The 22923-nt window shown below is 42.7% G+C and overlaps 1 protein-coding gene across 5 annotated transcripts in view; it reads left to right on the forward strand.

Moving 5' to 3' along the window:
• The window catches only part of LOC139475122 (rho GTPase-activating protein 20-like), a 247204-nt gene that overhangs the window by 83906 nt on the left and 140375 nt on the right, over window positions 1-22923 (forward strand). For all 5 annotated transcript variants that reach the window (XM_071258375.1, XM_071258376.1, XM_071258379.1 and 2 more), the window contains one exon: window positions 14609-14699. In XM_071258375.1, coding sequence (XP_071114476.1) covers window positions 14609-14699 — 91 coding nt within the window. The remainder of the gene's footprint in view (window positions 1-14608; window positions 14700-22923) is intronic.

A 22923-nucleotide genomic window follows, 5' to 3' on the forward strand; every position in this document is an offset into this window, starting at 1 on the left:
ACCTTCCCTGCCCCACCAGCTAATGGAGCCTCTCCCAGAACCCCCCCTCCCACCCACTACAAACTACCCTGCCCCACCAGCTAATGGAGCCTCTTCCAGAACCCCCCCTCCCACCCACTACAACCTACCCTGCCCCACCAGCTAATGGGGCCTCTCCCAGAACCCCCCCTCCCACCCACTACAACCTACCCTGCCCCACCAGCTAATGGAGCCTCTCCCAGAACCCCCCCTCCCACCCACTACAAACTACCCTGCCCCACCAGCTAATGGAGCCTCTTCCAGAACCCCCCCTCCCACCCACTACAACCTACCCTGCCCCACCAGCTAATGGAGCCTCTCCCAGAACCCCCCCTCCCACCCACTACAAACTACCCTGCCCCACCAGCTAATGGAGCCTCTTCCAGAACCCCCCCCCCCCTCCCACCCACTACAACCTTCCCTGACCAACCAGCTTATGTAGCCTCTCCCAGAACCCCCCCTCCCACCCACTACAACCTACCCTGCCCTACCAGCTAATGGAGCCTCTTCCAGAACCCCCCCTCCCACCCCCTACAGACTACCCTGCCCTACCAGCTAATGAAGCCTCCTCCAGAACACCCCCACCCCACCCACCCCCACCCCCACCCACCCACCCACTTCAAACTACCCTGCCGAAGCAGCTAATGAAGCCTCTCATGAACAGACACCCACCCACTACAGACTACAAACCCCCCTGACCAACCACACGATGAAGCCTCTCCCAGAACCCCCATCCCACCCCACCTCTACATCTTGTTGCCATCTTCACGTACTCCACTCCTGGCAGGTGACCAACGCGGTTCGTGTTGTTTTGATGATGATGAAACTGAACAGTGACAACAAGCAACTTGCTGTAGGCAGTACCTGATATATCTGCCAAAGACAAAAAGGGCTGTTAAGATCTATAAACCACATGCAGGAACATTTCAGGAATAGAACATGGCACATCTTCAAAGATCTTTCTGAAGATAATGGACCCACGACTCATTACCGCCACCACAAAAAACATTATAATTAAGATTCAAATCTTCAAGAATTTGTTCTTTTGTCCAAAGAAATTAAATTCTTTACCTGATAATATTTATAAATATTCTAATCTGATACAGGCCTTGGGCAGAGGGATTTTCTAGTATCCTCCCTCTTGCACACAGACCAATGTGTAAGTGTTAATTTAGAGGCATCTAAATAGAGAGTATTACACCATTCCTTCACTCAGGGGCAGACGAGGTCCCCAATAGCCTCTGCATGTCACAAGAGCTCAGTGAGGCGGGCTGGGTGTACACAATGTGTGACCTGGCAGCTGTAGGTCATCATGCCCGGGGGGCGTGGCCTGTTGCTCATGGTTTCAGTCACTGGGTTGGCTGGCCCTGGCAATTCTTTCAGGTCAATGTGACACAGCTAGAATAGTGCTGACTGGCACAGAACAACACTCACTCACTCACTCACTCACTCACTCACTCACTTTATTATTTATTTATTTATTTTTTTATTATTTTTATTATTATTACTATTATTATTATACCTTACAGGAGAAGAATGGTTAATTTAACAGCTCTCCATATTATATCAAACCGAAGTACAGTAAACTATGTTTATAATGAACATCACGAATATCTAACTGTTATTTTTTGTTACTGCTATTTGCTGTATATATGCATATAACTCATACAGTTATAATGAACCAAAATTAGTGGTCCCTTTGAGTTTGTTATATACCTTTTGTTACTGCATATAGGTTTGGAAGATGTATGTTATGGTTATAATGGAACATACAATTTTTAATATTTGAATCAAAAAATTAAATGAATTTGAAATATTTGAAAGACAACATAAAATGAATCAAAAGAATTAAAAAACACTATTCCCGACAATAAGAGTGTGCATTATTTTCAAGAATGGTTGTAGTAATATAAATATTTAATCATAACTGATGGAAATATATTATAAAAGTTTTTTGTGGCTAAAATACAAACCTAGAAAAGGAGATTATAAAACTCTAAGCCGCCTTCTCATGAAAGTATTTTGCAGGGACATTGTATGCAACAGATTGAAATCTACCACTGAGTAGCTTTACAGACCTTTTATAAAACTTGTCTTCCATACTTTTCGGTTCGTATTTCTGAAAAATATATGAATGTTCTTTTTGACAATGTCAAAACATAAACAATTAATATTGCTCTCAGCCATTGATTATTCATGCTGAATAAACAGATTAAAGTTAATGTTTGAAAGAAATTTGTTCCTAAATTCCTTTTACAAAATTGGCAAACACCTTAAACAATTATCCTGCATGAAGATTGAAAGTAAATATGACATATTCATGTTGTCTGTATTCGCGCAGTGCCATATTGCTGACATCAACAAAACACCCATTCCCACACATGCCCTGTTTAGCAATATTAATAATACCTTGAAACAATGTGTTGAAAAAAATCTATTCCTTTCTGGTTTTTGAGGTATTTCAAACTTCTGACATTCTGTACCCAATTTTGAAGTCACATCCTTGTTAATCATGCATCAAGCAGACCTAAGTTTGTTTCTCAGACTTTCATGTCAAGTATGCCAAAAGGCAAGAGACATAAACAAATATTAAAATGTTGGAAGAGTTGAATTTCCTAAAACAAGCTTTAGAATTGTAATAAAAGTGAAAAAAGGTAATAAAAAATGAATTGTGTATGCTATTTTCATCATAACCTATTCGCTATCATTGGCAACTTTTTAAAATTAATGTTTTAATGTACTGTAAATGTGTAATGTATTTAAGAATTGACCTTCACTTTGTGTGAGTACAATGGAGTATGAACCTTTATAGAGTGAGGGCCAAACTGTATGAACATCGGAACTTGCGACAAAATAATATAAATTATAAAATAAAATATTAATTATTAAAATATTAATAAATAACAAATTATTTCTTAGTAACTACATTTTGTAAAACCAAGATCTTCTACAAATGTGAAACTACTCTCTAGTGGTCGCCACATCCCCACTCCATCAAGGCTCCGTCCAGGCTCCGAGTGCAGGAGAGGAGAGCTGGTGTTCGCAGTAGGGGAGGCAGTGTATTATGCTCCGGTGCTATTGTGTTTGGCAGAATTCCTAAAGTTAGCTCACTAAATAATGCCTGTGTACCATTCTTCAATTTAGCACCTGTTTATCAAGTGATCAATCTCTCACGTATTTGCTTTTCTCTTTTTGTAGTTTCAGGTTAATTAAGAGCAAATGTTTTCTTGTTTTGTCATCAATTTATAGAATGTGTGTTTTTCACATGTACATGACTAAACATTATGTGTTCTATTTTAAGAGATGTGGCATGAGACTAATTTCTTACCACCTAAAGAAAGAACTTTGTGAAAACTATATAGACAAATGCTTTAAATTTGAGCTAGGCGTGCACTTCTGATTTTGTTCACAAAACTTTTCAACATAAGTAATTTGATGGATGATTAACATCAGAGGATGGCATGGAAAACTGAATTTGAATAAATAAACAGTTATCTATTCATATAATTCTCTTCTCCCTATTGTTACTTTTTCACGAGATAGGGAATATAAACATTTATTCAACAACACCACAGGTGTGTATATAAACAAAAGACTTCAGTCAGTCACAATATATATAGTCATTTCCTCCTATTGTCAATGGGGGCACGGGTGGCCCAGTCGTCTAAGGCGCCGTGATTCGCTGTGCAGAGTTGCGTCCCTTGGGCACGCCAGAAACCTATGATTGTGGGTTCGAATCCCGGTTCGCCCCGATTATGTTTCTAGGTTTGTCAGCACCATACCCGTGCTCGTGGGTTTCACCAAAGTGGTAAACGTCTTAGACCTGCATCACTTCGGGCTTTCCTCCCACATTAAGCTGACACACCGTGATATAACTGGAATAATGTTAAAAGCAGCGTTAAACCAAACTCACTCACTCACTGACTCCTATTGTCAATATGGATACTTCCAACCATGCTGAAAGATATTCTCTGGAAAACTGATAATGACCTTCAATGAATCTGTTAAAGTATTTTTTTTTTTTTTTTTTTTTTTTTTTTAAAAAGAATATTTTTAATGCTGATTTGGCCAGAATAATTATATTTGTTTTCTCATAAAACTTAAAAGGCCATCTATAAACAAGTAATTCTATTTCTTTACTATCGCTGATGTATCCTCATTCTATTTGGTGAACTGATTGCTGTATACCTTACTTATGTTTTACGTTTACTAATATTGCAAATCAAAAACATTTAGAAACAGGATATGTGCACAATGGAGAGTAAACTCTGCTTATTTCCTCAAAGGGCAATATTGAGAAGTGATATGTAGTTTTTGGCACGATAAAGTTCTCACACATTCCACCTGTTGGAAACATTGAAAACAAATATTATCCCAATCTTGTAAACATTTTCGTATAGACCGGCACACCCATATGCATTTCTTAGTTGTTTCAATACAAACTTACAGAACGATAGACAGCTTACTGCTGGATCAGGTGGACACAGATCGAGGCAATCACAGAATCAACATCAGCAGCAGGTTTACATTGATAGTCTGAGATACAGGTGTGGACGGCCCTGGCATGGAACAGAGTCCATTGCACGCGATGTGCAAGAGGAGCTTGGTTGGATCAGAATAGGCTCTGGATATGGGGAATGGGGGTGTTTGAACAGTTAGTTTTTTAGCATTGTTGGTTTGTTGTTTTGCTCACTCAGCAATATTCCAGCTATATGACGGCGGTCTGAAAATGATCGAGTCTTGACCAGACAATCCAGTGATTGATATTGTGAGCAACGATCCAAGCTGGACCAGACAATCCAGTAATCCGCTGTCAGGGTACGATGACACAATCAACTAAGTCACTGGACCAGTCAATCCAGTGATTTATCAGTGATCGATGACATGCTTCAACCAAGTGAGCGAGCCTGATCACCCGATCCCGTTAGTCGTCTCTTACGACAAGCAAAGTTGTCTCTTACTGCAGGCATGGGTTGCTGAACCCAAGATCTCCACAGGTCTATCATTGTTTGGGGAGAATAAGGAATTAGTATGTGGTGAACTAGTGGGGAAAGATGGGAGAGATTGTTGTAAGATGAGATGAGTGCTTTGAAATGATTATTTACTAACTAACTAGTCAGTCATGTGATGAGGGCAGGGGTAGCCGAGTGGTTAAAGCGTTCGCTCGTCATGCCGAAGACCTGGGTTCGATTCCCCATATGGGTACTATTTGTGAAGCTTATATCTTTGTGTCCCCTGCTGTGATATTGCTGGAATATTGCTAAAAGTGGCGTAAAGCCACAGCCTTCACCCTCTACACCACACCAACAACACACTCAACCTCACCACACCCTCAACACACTCCCTCACCCTCACCCTCAACCACACCCTCACCTCACCCACCTCCCACACCCTCACCACACCCCACACCCTCTCAACCACACCCACACCCACATCCACCCACACCCTCAACCAACCCACACCCACCCACACCCTCACCACACCCACACCCACACCCACACCACACCCACACCTTCACCACACCCACACCTTCACCACACCCACACCTTCACCACACCCACACCCACACCCACACCTTCACCACACCCACACCCACACCCACACCTTCACCACACCCACACCCACACCCACACCACACCCACACCTTCACCACACCCTCAACCACACCCACACCCACCCACACCCTCACCACACCCACACCCACACCCACACCACACCCACACCTTCACCACACCCTCAACCACACCCACACCCACCCACACCCTCACCACACCCACACCCTCAACCACACCCTCAACCTCACCCACACCCACACCCTCACCACACCCACACCTTCACCACACCCTCAACCACACCCACACCCTCACCACACCCACACCCACACCCTCACCCTCACCACACCCACACCACACCCACACCTTCACCACACCCTCAACCACACCCACACCCTCACCACACCCACACCCACACCCACACCACACCCACACCTTCACCACACCCTCAACCACACCCTCACCCTCAACCACACCCTCAACCTCACCCACACCCACACCCACACCACACCCACACCTTCACCACACCCTCAACCACACCCACACCCACCCACACCCTCACCACACCCACACCCACACCACACCCACACCTTCACCACACCCTCAACCACACCCTCACCCTCAACCACACCCTCAACCTCACCCACACCCACACCCTCACCACACCCACACCTTCACCACACCCTCAACCACACCCACACCCACCCACACCCTCACCACACCCACACCCACACCCACACCACACCCACACCTTCACCACACCCTCAACCACACCCTCACCCTCAACCACACCCTCAACCTCACCCACACCCACACCCACACCACACCCACACCTTCACCACACCCTCAACCACACCCTCACCCTCAACCACACCCTCAACCTCACCCACACCCACACCCACACCACACCCACACCTTCACCACACCCTCAACCACACCCACACCCACCCACACCCTCACCACACCCACACCCACACCACACCCACACCCACACCTTCACCACACCCTCAACCACACCCTCACCCTCAACCACACCCTCAACCTCACCCACACCCACACCCTCACCACACCCACACCTTCACCACACCCTCAACCACACCCACACCCTCACCACACCCACACCCACACCCACACCACACCCACACCTTCACCACACCCTCAACCACACCCTCACCCTCAACCACACCCTCAACCTCACCCACACCCACACCCACACCACACCCACACCTTCACCACACCCTCAACCACACCCACACCCACCCACACCCTCACCACACCCACACCCACACCCTCATCCACACCCTCATTCACACCCTCAACCTCAACCTCATCCACACCCACCCACACCCTCACCCACACCCTCATCCACACCCTCAACCTCACCCACCCACACCATCACCACACCCTCAACCTCACCCACACCCACACCCTCATCCACACCCTCAACCTCACCCTCACCACACCCACACCCTCAACCTCACCACACCCACACCCTCAACCTCACCCACACCCTCACCACACCCTCAACCTCACCACACCCACACCCTCAACCACACCTTCACCCTCAACCACACCCACACCTTCACCCACACCCTCAACCTCACCACACCCACATCCACACCCTCAACCTCACCACACCCACACCCTCACCCTCACCCTCAACCTCACCCTCACCACACCCACACCCTCAACCACACCTTCACCCTCAACCACACCCACACCTTTACCCTCACCCACACCCTCACCTTCACCCACACCCTCAACCTCACCTCACCCACACCCTCACTCTCACCTTCACCAACACCCTCACCCACACCCTCACCCACACCCACACCCTCACCCTCACCCTCACCCACACCCACACCTTCACCAACACCCACACCCACACCCACACCCACACCTTCACCCTCACCCACACCCTCACCTTCACCCACACCCTCAACCTCACCTCACCCACACCCTCACCCACACCCACACCCTCACCCACACCCACCCACCCACACCCTCACCCACACCCTCACCCACACCCACCTACCCACATTCACACCCTCACTTACACCATCATCCACGCCCTCACTCACACCCTCACCCACACCCTCACCCTCACCCACACCATCACCCACGCCCTCACTCACACCCTCACCCACACCTTCACCAACACCCACACCCACACCCTCACCCTCACCTTCACCAACACCCTCACCCACACCCTCACCCACACCCACACCTTCACCCTCACCCACACCCTCACCTTCACCCACACCCTCAACCTCACCTCACCCACACCCACACCCACACCCACACCCTCACCCACACCCACCCACCCACACCCTCACCCACACCCTCACCCACACCCACCTACCCACATTCACACCCTCACTTACACCATCACCCACGCCCTCACTCACACCCTCACCCACACCCACCCACACTCACACCCTCACTTACACCATCACTCACACCCTCACCCACACCCACCTACCCACACTTACACCATCACCCACGCCCTCACTCACACCCTCACCCACCCACACTCACACCCTCACCCACACCCACCCACACTCACACCCTCACTTACACCATCACCCACACCCACCCTCACTCACACCCTCACCCACACCCACCCACACTCACACCTTCACTTACACCATCACCCACACCCTCACCCACACCCACCTACCCACACTTACACCATCACCCACGCCCTCACTCACACCCTCACCCACACCCACCCACACTCACACCCTCACCCACACCCACCCACACTCACACCCTCACTTACACCATCACCCACACCCACCCTCACTCACACCCTCACCCACACCCACCCACACTCACACCCTCACTTACACCATCACCCACACCCACCCTCACTCACACCCTCACCCACACCCACCCACACTCACACCCTCACTTACACCATCACCCACACCCACCCTCACTCACACCCTCACCCACACCCACCCACACTCACACCCTCACTTACACCATCACCCACGCCCTCACATACACCCACACCCACACTCACACCCTCACCCACACCCACCCACACTCACACCCTCACTTACACCATCACCCACGCCCTCACATACACCCACACCCACACCTCACCATACACACATTGTCAGCTTATTATTGCTGTTGTTCCCACACGAGATATGTTCTGACTTGGGAATGTTCTAAATACCTTCCTATAGTTGGTACAAAGTGCCACCTGTATACATATAAATATGATGCACAGTTCAACTGAGTGATGCGTCATGGCATAGCTGGCCTGCCATTGTCTCCTCACAGTGCAGGGCTGCTGGTGCAGTCGCTCAAGGGATGCTGCCTGCCTCACAACTAACTTAACTGCCCTTGTCAGTCAGGAATCCGGGCACTTTGTTACCCCGAAGTTTTTGCCCCGGAAATCCTCATTAGTCCAATTTCTGGTAATTAGAGTAAATTCTTCTAATTACATGACTGTATTTATTTTTTTTCATGTGTGTTTTTCAAGTAAATATCTACATGATCATTTTGAAAGGAAGTGTTATTGCTGGTAAATGAGGTAAAGTTATCTGCTAAACAATAACGTCACTGGAGTGATGTGAGGGTTAGTGAAAATCATCTAAAACATGTCTTGGATAACCATAATGCTCTTCCTGTTGCTAAGCAACAGTATGCTATTTTCATACAACTCTATGTTAATTTAGCAGTACATCGTTTGGATTCATACAAATAGATGATCTTACAATTGCGGAGACTGACTGGACCCACAGCGGCTGTTATAGTTAGGAATTTTTGAAGAACTCTACTCTGTCTGTGAAGAATACAACTCAATATTTGATAGGAATATTCTGAGTTCATGTGGGGACTGAATGATACTGATTGCTTGTCGTACACATAGTAGTATTCGACGTCTTTGTGAAACTGGCATTTTTCAACTTCATGTCAACATAGGTTCACATTTAGATAAGTTAATTATTGTCTCAGATCTCGGTATTCTTATCAAAAGTTGAGAAGTATAGTTCAATTACATTCCTTTTAAACAAGTACCTCCAAACTTAAATAGGAACTATTACATTTTGATCACATATGCAATACTTATTTTATAAATATAATTCATTAAGAGGGAAAAAATAAAATCTCTAAGCACTATTTTATTCTGCCAATGCAAACATATGTTGTGACCAAAAAACAGTAATAAATAAATCTGTAACAAGAAATAAAAAAAAGTGTCTGGGCTAAATGCCATGAAATGAAATGATGTCCAACAACCTGTCTTGCTGACCAGTGTCTGTTAAGAGCTGTGTTTTGTTCAGATAACTGTTCGATAGTAGTATGGTGCATGTGGACAAGTGACCAAAGTAACACAATATTGTATTGTTTTTTGGGGTGGGGGAGCTTTGTTCAGGTGGCAAGTTTCCTAGGGATGGTGGTTTTCAAGTGGATTATTTTCTGGTCAGATGTTTGGAGTATGGCGGGTGAAAGTCATTTGAAGGGTGATTTCAGACCACAATACAGACAGTATGACAACTTGCTAACATAGATATTGAAGAATATCAACCTCAGAAACCCTATGTTCACTATCACCAGTGTTCGAAATTAGGACTTTATAAATCAGGTTGTCCTTGTCGAAAGCTAATGTTAAGTAAAAATAAGTTAATTGTGCAAAAACCTTAAGGACCCAAGACTCCTCTCAATTTATATCATTTGTTTGGTACCGAGTAGATGCTGATGTGTCGTGATGTTCAGTTTGTACAGTAAAATATGTTTATAAAGAACTCGCTTATAACAAACTGACGGATATTACGTTAACATACTGGTGTCCCCCCCCCCCGACATTTGCTATATATATGCTGCTTGACTTAATGACTAAAATTAGTGGTCCCTTTGAGTTTGTTATACTGTGTTCAGGTTTGGAGTTTGAGTTTGTTATAACTGGAGTTAACTGTATTTTATGACTGACCCGTGAAAATCTGGGGTAGAGTAGGTCACCAACCCATTCTTGCTGTAAAAGGCGACTATGCTTGTCGTAAGAGGCGACCAGTGGGATCGGGTAGACAGGCGCACTGACTTGGCTGATGCATGTCATCGATCCCAATTGCATAGATCAATGCTCATGATATCAATCACTGGATTGTCTGGTCCAGGCTTGATTATTTACAGACCGCCATCATAAAGCTGGAATATTAAACCAAAAATCAAAATCAAATATTGTAAAACCAGAATATCAAGTTAACTTAACAGACACCTTGACGTCCTGGGCCCCCTTACACAAAGCGATCTTAGCGCTAACATGATCGTAACTCCCATACTTTAACATAGGCTTACGATAGTCTTAGCGCTAAGATTGCTTTGTGCAAGTAGACCCTGGGCCCTGTTCCACAAAGCAATCTTAGTGCTACGACTGTCCTAAGTCTTTGTAAAGTATGAGAGTTACGATAGTCTTAGCGCTAAGATGGCTTTGTGCAACTAGACCCTGGGCCCTGTTCCACAAAGCAATCTTAGTGCTACGACTGTCCTAAGTCTTTGTTAAAGTATGAGAGTTACGATAGTCTTAGCGCTAAGATCGCTTTGTGCAAGTAGGCCCTGGGCCCTGTTCCACAAAGCAATCTTAGTGCTACGACTGTCCTAAGTCTTTGTTAAAGTATGAGAGTTACGATAGTCTTAGCGCTAAGATCGCTTTGTGCATGTGGGCCCTGGTGTTTAATGCGATGTCGGTCAATCACCATAACAATGGCCTCTGTTAACATGGGTTCTAAATTCCACACTGATGTATTTAGGTTTTCTGTGACGACAAATGTCAAACTTGTAATGATAACTGTGTTACATCAGTCATCCGGGACTTCAGGCTAGATGTTCCTGTCCACCCCTAGAACCAACATGTTACTTTCACAGCCGGGTCACAAACAGGCAGCTGCACTTCGGTAAACAGTGTAAAACATTACATTGTTGTCTTAGTTCTTTCCTGAACAGGAATACCCACCATGTGTTGAAATAACCCATCTGGCAACAGACTGATTGACAAAAACAACTTGGGTTTTACATAGACACCAAGGAAAGGAGTGATAGGTTTAAATTGTAAATTTGTTTAAAACATGACACAAAAGGCTTGCATTTAAGCTTGTAGGTATTGGCAGATTGGTCCAAGACAGATTATTTAGAGAAATAAATATTGTAAGAGTTGAAGAAAGCTACGTTGTGGAGAAGTTGATTGTGTAGAGTGGTTTAGTCGGGGTGAGAGGCTTGGCGTGTTTGGATGGGGCCAGCTGCTATGGTGGTGTATATATAGTGGGATGTATGCCGGGCTCAAGGAGGAATGGTGTGTGGTATACTGGCTACACTCGGTAGGAAAGAGGAATCTTCTCCGTATTTGGCTCAAACAGTCGAAAGTGTTTTTGCAACCTTTTAGACTTTTCTCTAAACTTATTTTAAGGAAAGTGAAAGTGTCTTTGGATTAACATGATTGACTGTCCTTAGGGGAATGTGTTTTGATAAAGAATTAGTTGACAATTGACACAATCCTGCCATTGCTAGCACTCTGTCAACCACACTACTGTCACTACTAGTAAATGTGTTTACCTGAAGAATTAGTTGACATAATCCTGCCATTGATGGCTATATCACAGCCGCACTACTACTACTACTACTACTACTACTACTACTACTACTACTACTACAGCTACAACTATTGCTGCTACTACTACTGGTACTACTCCAACTATTCCAACTACTCCTACTACTACTGTTACTGCTACTACTACTACTACTACTGCAGCTGCTGCTGCTGCTACTACTACTACTACTACTACCACTGTTGCTACTACTACTACTACTACTACTACTACTACTACTGCAGCTGCTGCTGCTACTACTACTACTACTGCAGCTGCTGCTACTACTACTACTACTATTACTTCTACTACTACCACTGCTACTGCTACTGCTACTACTACTTCTACTATTGCTGCTACAATACTGCTGCTACTACTCCAACTACTCCTACTCCTACTACTACCACCACTACTACCCCTACTACTACTCCTATTCCTACTCCTACTACCACCACCACTACTACTACTACTACTACCACCACTACTACTACTACCACCACCACTTTATCTACCACCACCACTACTACTACCACCACCCCTACTACCACCACCACTACTACTACTACTACTACCACCACTACTACTACTACTACCACCACCACCACTTTATCTACCACCACCACTACTACTACCACCACCACTACTACTACTACTACCACTGTTGCTACTACTACTACTACTACTGCAGCTGCTGCTGCTACTACTACTACTACTACTACTGCAGCTGCTGCTACTACTACTACTACTATTACTTCTACTACTACCACTGCTACTGCTACTATACTACTACTACTACTTCTACTATTGCTGCTACAATACTGCTGCTACTACTCCAACTACTCCTACTCCTACTACTACCACCACTACTACCCCTACTACTACTCCTATTCCTACTCCTACTACCACCACCCCTACTACCACCACCACTACTACTACTACTACCACCACTACTACTACCACCACCACCACCACTTTATCTACCACCACCACTACTACTACCACCACCCCTACTACCACCACCCCTACTACTACCACCACCCCTACTACCACCACCACTACTACTGCTACTACCACCACCACTACTACTACTACCACCACCACTACTACTACTACCACCACAACTACTACTACTACCACCCCAACTGCTGCTCCTTGTGTGCCACCTGCCCAGAGACAGTGTCCCTTCAACCACTTCAGACATCATCGCAGGGTCCGTTGAAGTAAAATGAAACTTTGAACTTTACTTCCTACCCTGACCATGATTGTAATTCTAGTCATTCTCTGTTAAATAGAGCTGGAAGCTTTTTCAAAAAGGCCCTATCAGTAACACAAGACATCTCAGTCAGTGATTGTGCAAAGGTATTGCTCCAGATTTGGGTTAACAAATGTTTATTATATAAAATCTGAAAACAAGACAAGAAGAACAGAGGGCTTCAGTGTGGATCCAGACGGAATTGTTGCGTTCATTTGACAAAATAAACTTTGCATCTGCTGCAGATATAATTCTCTTATTGTCAAATGATGAATAATTTGAAAATAGGATATTATTAGAGTTGTAGAAGCAGCGTTGAAAGAGTGATTCATAAGAAAGAAATTCTTCTCTAATAGGATCAGGGTTTGGTGTTTGCATGTCAAGAGCTCGCTCCACGACAATCTTCATTCTTCTATTGAAACAAGTTGCAAACGTCAACAACCGCCACAAAATTGCATTTGGACGCCAAGATATAAAAACACATTTAATGTAACTTGTTAATTTGGCAAGTTCTCAGGGTCCAAGGGAGAAATGAGGGGTCGTGTTTGTGTGTAAAACTTTCGAGGCTTAAACCCCACGATTTCAGCCGCTCGGCATCAATGAGGATTACAGGGTGCAAGAAGGCCGGGGCACTGGCAGACGTGTGTTTGTTTTCAGCTGATTCAGGGGCTCGGTCAACCCCACTGAATTAAAATTTACGTCAGGTACATATTTCTCGTCCCTGTTTTGGGTCATCAGGGTTGAACCCTGACACAAAGCAAACGGCAAATATGTTCAAGAACATGTTTGGCACTTACTGCGTTGTTCTGCAGTGGTCGAAACATCTCACTGTACTTTCATGTTGTGTGTGCTTTTGGTCCTGAAAACTGACATTGTACGCATTTACCCTAGACCCATTTGAACAAATATTAGAAACAGTGGTAGAAATGATCACAAGTTGTCCTAGCTGGCACCAAGTGGTCATGAAGGATATTTTTGGAACTGTTAGTGCCAAAGTTACCAATTTCATCCGGGTCTTTGAGTAATCCAAGGATCCTTCGATGCTGAAAATGCTATGATATTTTCCTTGATCCATCTCCATCAACAAATTAGGACTCCCATCAATCAGAGGATTTTCTTCGATGCTTCTTGTGATATGGGTCAATACGATTTGGTGATGCTGTCTGTGACGTGGGTGTTGTTTCTTGCAGGAAGTACTCGTCTTTGAGCAAGGAGGACCATCGTATGCTGTTTATGGCAGTGGAACCTATCCTTTCTGTCAGTGCAATGTTGGCGTCAAAGGTACGTTGATCACATATACGACCTCATGTGTTAGAGATTCAATATTGCCACAGACTATAAGGCTGTTAGTGTGATGGAGAAATGATAAGCCAGACATTAATATAATCAGTACAAGGTTGAAGTACTCAAACTAGATACAGGATATAACTTTCTGTTTTCTGTGTGCGTAGTATTTTGGGAAAATGGTGAAAATTTAGTATTGATCATTCTTTTTGAAAATGATAACTGCTGAATGACAGTAGGAAACTCTAATGATACACGATCCTACTTGTGAGGGGCCTTGGGGTAGGTTGGTGGTTCAAGCGTTCACTTGTCATGCCTCAGGCTGAGTTCAATTCCCCCATAATGTGTTAGCTCATTTCTGATTTCCCCACTGTGGTATTGCTGGAATATTGCTGAAAGTTTAATCAAAGCCTACACACACACTGCATGTATATAGAAACATGAAATAAAAAAAAACTTTCAAATCATGTTTTAGTATTCTTTGAAACAGACCTTAAACTGGAAAGAATCTTCTGAAGCTTAATGATCGTGTTTGTCACCCACACTCGTACAGATTCAATTTATTATAAATACTAATATATAATGGAAAAACAATCAATCATAATTTGCATTATTGATTCCTTGAAACCTGAAATCAACCAGTCAGTAATTGGTATACTCTCAATTTTTAAATCTTTGGTAAGTTGAAAACGTCCTGTAATAAGGTATAACAGAAAACAAAAGTAACACTGTATTCATAAAACTGATAATAATGCATAAAGTTGTAGTTGCATTGTAAATTCATTAAAGGTGTATTTCATATTAGGATGTATTAATATGTAGTAAGAGTTGTTTTAGGACAGTATCATATTTTACTCTCTCACACACACAACATTTTATATAACATTTTTGCATGCCTCTATCAAATTATAAGTAATATGTTTTCATAACCGTCCCCTTCTCATGACACATGTGCACTGTATCCACATTTATTCAAAATTTATTCTAAATAATGTTAAAATTAACAATGTTCATATTTGAAAAAATAGAATTTGGATAAATATGTAAAAGATATTTTAGTGTTGAGTGAAATATCATGTTTCATCGAGTGTCATGAGAGAAACATGATATTTCACAAGACACATGGAATGTCCTATTTATTATACCTTTTGTGTAGTGACTACAAGAAAATTAATTATTTTCGTTACAAATGTAAAACCTTGAAACGTAAATTCTCCCTACCTAACACACAGGGACGTTTCACCACCCCTTACAGTTGCAACTTAAAAAGTAGTCCTGAGTTTGCAAAATCTTTAAAAATATAAATAAAAGTGTTTAAAAAATTAATGTCACTAAAAACATTATATAAAAATATCAACTACAACAAAAATTATTCTTGAAAGCTGTGAGAAGGAAGCTAAGGAATGCATGCTGGTCAAATAACAAAAATGGCGCTTTGCAAAATGAACAGTCTTGATTGGCGATTTAAATGAGAAAGTTACAGTTCATAACAAAACATTTTCAAGAGAATAAAAAATGGCAAGAAGCAATATTAACAAGAATGACCATCTGTCATTATTCTCAACTTTTGAAAACTTTCATCTTTCGCACTGAAGTATACAATATATCTTCTTAGTTTAATCAGTAGAGTTTTGTTGCTGATGTGTTTTCCATTCACAAGTGTAAAATCGTAAAATGCTCTTCAGTGATGAACAATGTTTGCTGCAGTAGGCTTTGTTTAAGAATTGATTTATTGATTTGTGTAAACAGTGGCCTTAAAAGTTTACAAACGTTCCAGGAAATTCTTTTGCGAAGACTACAGATATAAAACTCTCTTCTATCTGAGATGTATTGTAGCCTGCCTCAAAAAATATGGTTATCGATTGGCTAGTAATTTAAATACAAGTACTGTATTCGATGTAATAAGCACCCTGCTCTAATAAGCGCCCACGGCGATATATATATTGGCTAGTGAACAACCTCATTTAGCACCCCTTCCGATTGATCAATGTACATAAGACTTATTAATTCGTGTATAATACGCACTCGTGTGCTACATGCACCCTTAATTATAGGCAATTACAATCTGGAAAAATATATCTGTCGTATATAAACATCAAGGCTGTCAGCATAAACTGCGAAATTTATCTTTCAACTCCAAAGTAATATTCTAATAAGAGCCCCCTATTACTAATTTTGAAAGCGCCCTGGGTGCTTATTACGTCGAATACGGTACTTTATTTTCTTTTGAGGTGAAATTCATGTGATACAACCTATGAGTTTACTGCAAATTGATAGTGTTGATGTACACATATATATCACAGCTTGGTGATTCTCTGAGAATAAAGATGATAAGATAGTATGTAATATGTTGTCACCCATGTAATACTGTATTGGAGCTTGTTGTGGGGAAAACAGCCTTTGAACTCCAATCAGCTGATTATGTCAGTGATGCACATCAAGTCACAAGGCACTGAATGAAATCATTGACTTAAACAGAATTATGGTGTCTTAGCAACTTAATCTTGTATCCTAGCAACAGAAGTGACATCTCTGATCTGACGTCAGTGTTTATGTCATATATGTCTTGCTATCTCCTTGAGGAGACATCTCCTTGTGTCAGACTGACATCTGCTATTGATCTCAGATAATTCACATGTCCCCTTTTGATATGAAACTGATACCGACTCTCTAGACTCTAGATCTGTTACAGTGTCTCAGGGACACACTCCTAGATTATAGACAAATCTTCCTTCGTTTTGTATTAAAGAGGTCAAATTATAACAATATGATTAATATTTCTGTATGTTATTTTTTAACATATTTTAACGTCACATCATACCTTTAGATTTTACAAATTATTTTTAGATATTTTCTTTGTTTTGGCAAATTGACCAATAAATTATGTACAAGACATCAAATATGGCATTAGAATCTATTTTGCTGGCTGTCCTTGTTCTTTTATATTGTATTTTTTGTATGTTCTATGTAGATTTAATACAGTGAATTTAATTCAAGTGATTCATCAACCATGTTCAAATGATTCAGAAGCAAATTGAACATTCTCAGATCCACAAACTTTTTTACTTTTTTTTAGTATGTTTTATACAATTCAGTATATGACATTACAGAGTTATACATGGAGTAGCACGTCTTGTAGCATACTTGTTAGGTATAGGTTACCTATACAGCAGACAGCAGGTTAGCAAGTTTAAGTTCGCTACAGGTGTCCATCAAAGTTTACAAATGGTGAAAACGGGCAAATATTTGCCATATTTATTAACTAAGTGGGAAGCTAAATCCTTACAAATTGGTTGTGTAAAAAAAATATAAAAAATTAGAGATCCACAAACTTAAAACAATGGTACTTATGGCGAGTTTTGTGACACTCTGATTCCTGGGATGTTAGGTGAAATGATTCTTAGCGTATATTATGACCATAAAAGTTTGAGGCATCTGTTCTATGTATTGCTGCATAAAAAAATAGGGAGAGTTTTACAAATGTCAAGCTGTCTGACAATCTGGTGAGGTGGGGTTTATGTGTACTGTCTGTGTGTTGGCACATGGTAGGCCGAAGGTGGGCGTGATGGGACAGACTCCCAACATATGGCTAGGTCACAGGGACTTGTGGGAGTTGGGAGACTGACATCAGATGTGTTTGCATAAATCCAGCCCAGACCTGCTGATACTTTTGTAAAGGACACACCTCACCTGTAGATATAGTGATCCTCATCACACGATGTCCCTTCATCATTATCTTCCTCACACGATGTCCCTCCTTCATTATTTTCTTCTCACAATTTTCATCCATTGTGCAATAATAGTTGTGTGGTAGCTAGTATATTGGGATCAGGAAGGTGTATTTTTGCAGTGAGAGAAGATATGCTGACCTTAGAAAATTTTCTGATACTTTATTTCATCAGTTGTTTGTTTTCAATTGTTAATGCAAAAACCACTCACTCACTCACTCACTCACTCACTCACTCACTCACTCACTCTCCCCGCCGTGATATTGCTGGAATATTGCTAAAAGCGGCATAAAAACCATACTCACTCACTCACTCACTCACTCACTCACTCACTCAATATTTTAATCTTCCTGTTGCTTATAGTTTACAAGCCTTCCAAAAGGCTTAGGTATAAAAAATATGCAAGTGTCACTTTTAGCTCACTCACTCCTAGTCAGGGACATGGGTGGCTGTGGAGGTCTGTGCAGAGAAGCCAATAAACAGGTTCAAATCCCAGATTCACATGTTTCTTGGTTTGTTAGCACCGTGCCCATGTATAAAACGTTGATAACCAGCATCATGTCGGGTTTTCCCCCAACATCAAACTGACATGCCATGATATAACTGACATACTGTTCCAAATGAACATACTTACTCACTCACTTACTTTCTCTCTCTCTAAATCTGCCAGGGGGGCACAGGTGGCCCAGTCGTCTAAGGCGCCGCGATTGGCTGTGCAGAGTTGCGTCCCTTGGGAACGCCAGAAACCTATGATTGTGGGTTCAAATCCCGTTTCACCCCAATTATGTTTCTAGGTTTGTCAGCACCATACCCGTGCTCGTGGGTTTCACCGAAGTGGTAAACGTCTTAGACCTGCATCACTTCGGGCTTTCCTCCCACATGAAGCTGACACGCCGTGATATAACTGGAATAATGTTAAAAGCGGCGTTAAAGCCAACTCACTCACTAACTCTAAATCTGCCAGCCACGTCCTTGAGTCGTTCCCTCAACCCCTCGCCCCAACTTGTTAAGGATTAGTGCTATCTGCCCATCTAAGTTCATCCTTTACATAACAGCGGCTTGTGAAAGCAGGCTTCAGAATGCGGTGAATCAATACTTACTCCAAAACCTTCAGTGTCAGTCCGCTGCTAATTTCTTGGTTTTAGCGTGTCATGTTTAACAAGAAATTTAAATCTACCGGGATCATCATTTGATTCTTGTAAATAAATTTGTTTGCTGTGAGTAATTGGTGAGTTTGCTGTAGATCGAGTTGTACATAGTTCTGGCAGAGGGCCAGAGAATATGCAGCAGGTTGGCTGCCAAAATGGGTGGGTTAAGAAAGGTGTCTGTTCTGCGTTATTCATCTTCTGCTTTTTAGGATTCGGTGATTAGTGATGGAAAATATTTGACATACAAAAGTGTGTCATGGTAAAACAACAACAAACATTTGGATAATATTCACAACAGAGTGATTGCTGTACAATGACCTGTGTTGTTCCTGAGCAAGTCTGTGCGGACATGACACTGTAGACATCATGTGACATGTCACTGCTTCAGAAATCAGAAATATCCATTGCACATGCACATGCACATGCACGCAACATGCACATGCACACTACACACAAAACTTGTTTCAAATTCTTCCTCTGCCATCCGTGGGGGCTTGGGTGGCCCAGTCGTCTAATGCGCCGCGATTCGCTGTGCAGAGTTGCATCCCTTGGGCACGCCAGAAACCTATGATTGTGGGTTCGAATCCCGGTTCGCCCCAATTATGTTTCTATGTTTGTCAGCACCATACCCGTGCTCGTGGGTTTCACTGAAGTGGTAAACGTCTGAGACCTGCATCACTTCAGGCTTTCCTCCCACATTAAGCTGACACACCACGATATAACTGGAATACTGTTAAAAGCGGCATTAAACCCAACTCACTCACCCACTCTGCTATCCATGCGGCACCAAATTATTGAATAAATCTTTCACACAAAATACTATCATTGTCTGCCTTGCCCAGGACTGAATAGATCTTTGGTGTCCCGTCACAAGAGGCAGCTAGTTTGGGGATCGGTTGTCCACAATGGCCATTGAATACTTGGATGACTTCCAGTAGAATTTGTTAGGAAGGATTTCATAAAATGTCTCAGACCTGTGCAGCTATTGAAGGAGGGGCATTGTCAGCACAATTGTCTGAGGATCCACTATTCAGAGTTACATCCCTTGTCTGCCAGGATCCGCTAATCCTAGGTTTGAATCCCAGTTTCACATGTTTGTGATCCTTGGTTGAACAGTACCACACCAAAGCTTGTGGCTTTCACCAAAAGTGATAGATTCCATGACCTACGTCACATATGGCTTTCTTCTAACATAAACCTCAGTGATATAGCTGAAATTCGATTAAGTGGGCATTAAAACCCCTTTCTCTAAAGTGAGACGTTTGCCATATGACAGGCTATTAAAATAGAATATATTCTCACATGAAAGTAGACAGAAAGCAAACGCCAGGACAGACATTGTTGCCAGATACTGGTTTACCAAGGATAACTTCATAATATGCCATGTTGTCTGGCAACACCCTCAACCCACGGCAGTGATAACCGATTTTCCTACATGCATAGTAGATAACTCATTAATTTTGGTCAGTGATGAAATCACATTATCAAAGGGCCATGTTTGTAATCACTGGCATTTGCAGACTGCTGTGTGCAGCCGATAAAACCATTCCAGAGCGATGCACTTTGTCTCGCTGTCAGTCGGGTGCACGTTACCATCCAAGTTGTAAGGACTGCAATTAACCAAGTATGTGTAACAAGAGCGCTACCAATGTTATGCATTTTCTTAAGTCCTTGTAATTATTCTGACAATGGGGAGGGAGTGGGTGGTAGATTCTGGCATAGTGGTCCTAGTGGATACTTCTGGAAAGGCAACTTGAGGTATATATGTAGCCAAAGGGAATAGATAATATTTTTTAAATTGGGATATACTTTCTACAATATAGACCTATTACTTATTATGTTAGGGTACAGCACAAAACACATGTTCTGTTGAGGGTCACAACAACACATGATTACGGGATGTTTTTTACTAAATACAACAGATTTTGTGTATGGAGATAGATATGTGTGGCAGGGGTCCGGAAACCGTCATATGCGTATAGTCTCGATCCAAATGTTACAACGTGTACACTCTAGCAGACTCATGAATATTAATTAGACCGTTCACAACGTTGACAGATCGTTATTATAACAGAAACAAACGAATGTTTTCCATATATATCTAAAATGATATTATTTGTTATTAATTGTCCGGTGAATTAAACAATTTAAATTGAAACAATTCATAATTCATCATATTATGAATACGTAACAACTTGTAATTTGTGTGTAAAAAGTCGTACTAAAACACGCTGTTTGAAGGGGGCGTGGCATAAATGTAAATGTCCGATTGGGATTTTAAATTTTCCGGACCCCTGATGTGTGGTCAAACACATGCAAAGGTAAGTCAACTGCTCACCTGAAAAAACATGGGAACATGTTGTACATGTCAAAATAGTGAATCGCAATCTGACATTATATTTGTCCCTGATACATCAATTTTGGAAATGCCCTCGACATACAATAAAACTTTTTGAAGTTTTACTGAGGCCTGGAGTTGTAACACTCATCAAACAACTTTTGAGCAAGAGTCGTATAATTCAAACTGAATCACCCACGATGCTTACATACAACTCAGGACCCGTGAAGATTCTGGTTAGACTAGGTCTTCAGCAACTCATTCTTGCCGTAAAAGGCGACTATGCTTGTCGTAAAAGGCGACTAACGGGATTGGGTGGTCAGGCTCGCTGACTTGGTTGATACATGTCATCGATCCCAACTGCATGGGTCGATGCTCATGATGTCAATCACTGGATTGTCTGGTCCAGACTCGATTATTTTACAGACCGCCATCATATAGCTGGAATACTGCTGAGTGTGTCGTTAAACAACAAACAAACAAACAAACAACATACAACTCAGACATTGGGAAACATTCTGAAAATCAAGAAATGTTTCACAATAATCTCCATGAAGCACAAGTACTCCCTGTTGTGATTCTGACAGATCCTTCACTGTATTCTGGAATGTGAGTGTGTTTCTACAATTATGTGTACATGTGGGTGATTGTTCTATGTTTAGAACCTACATGCTACTTATGTTCCACCTCAATGCTTCCAAATGAGAGCCTTCAGGAACAGGAACATTGCAGCTAGAAGATGTCTGACAAATAGCCATGTCTCACCGTAGTGAGTCCATAACAAAAGCATAAGCTCTTACACTTCACTCTCAGAATAAAAATACCTCAATATAAAAGATGTTTTATCAGCTTAGATATGCTCTCTTGATTTTTATGTCCAGTGCTTTTATTCTTTGAGCAGGTGCTTCCTTAGTATGAGGTGGACACAGTGAAAACAACGATAACAGTTTATGAATATCAAGTTGAGAAGAAAATTACTGATTTTGAGGACTTGGGTACCTAAAGTA

The sequence above is a fragment of the Haliotis cracherodii genome, unplaced genomic scaffold, assembly GCF_022045235.1.
Source record: "Haliotis cracherodii isolate W230 unplaced genomic scaffold, xgHalCrac1.p SCAF_3, whole genome shotgun sequence".
In the NCBI taxonomy this organism is placed as follows: Eukaryota; Metazoa; Mollusca; class Gastropoda; order Lepetellida; family Haliotidae; genus Haliotis; species Haliotis cracherodii.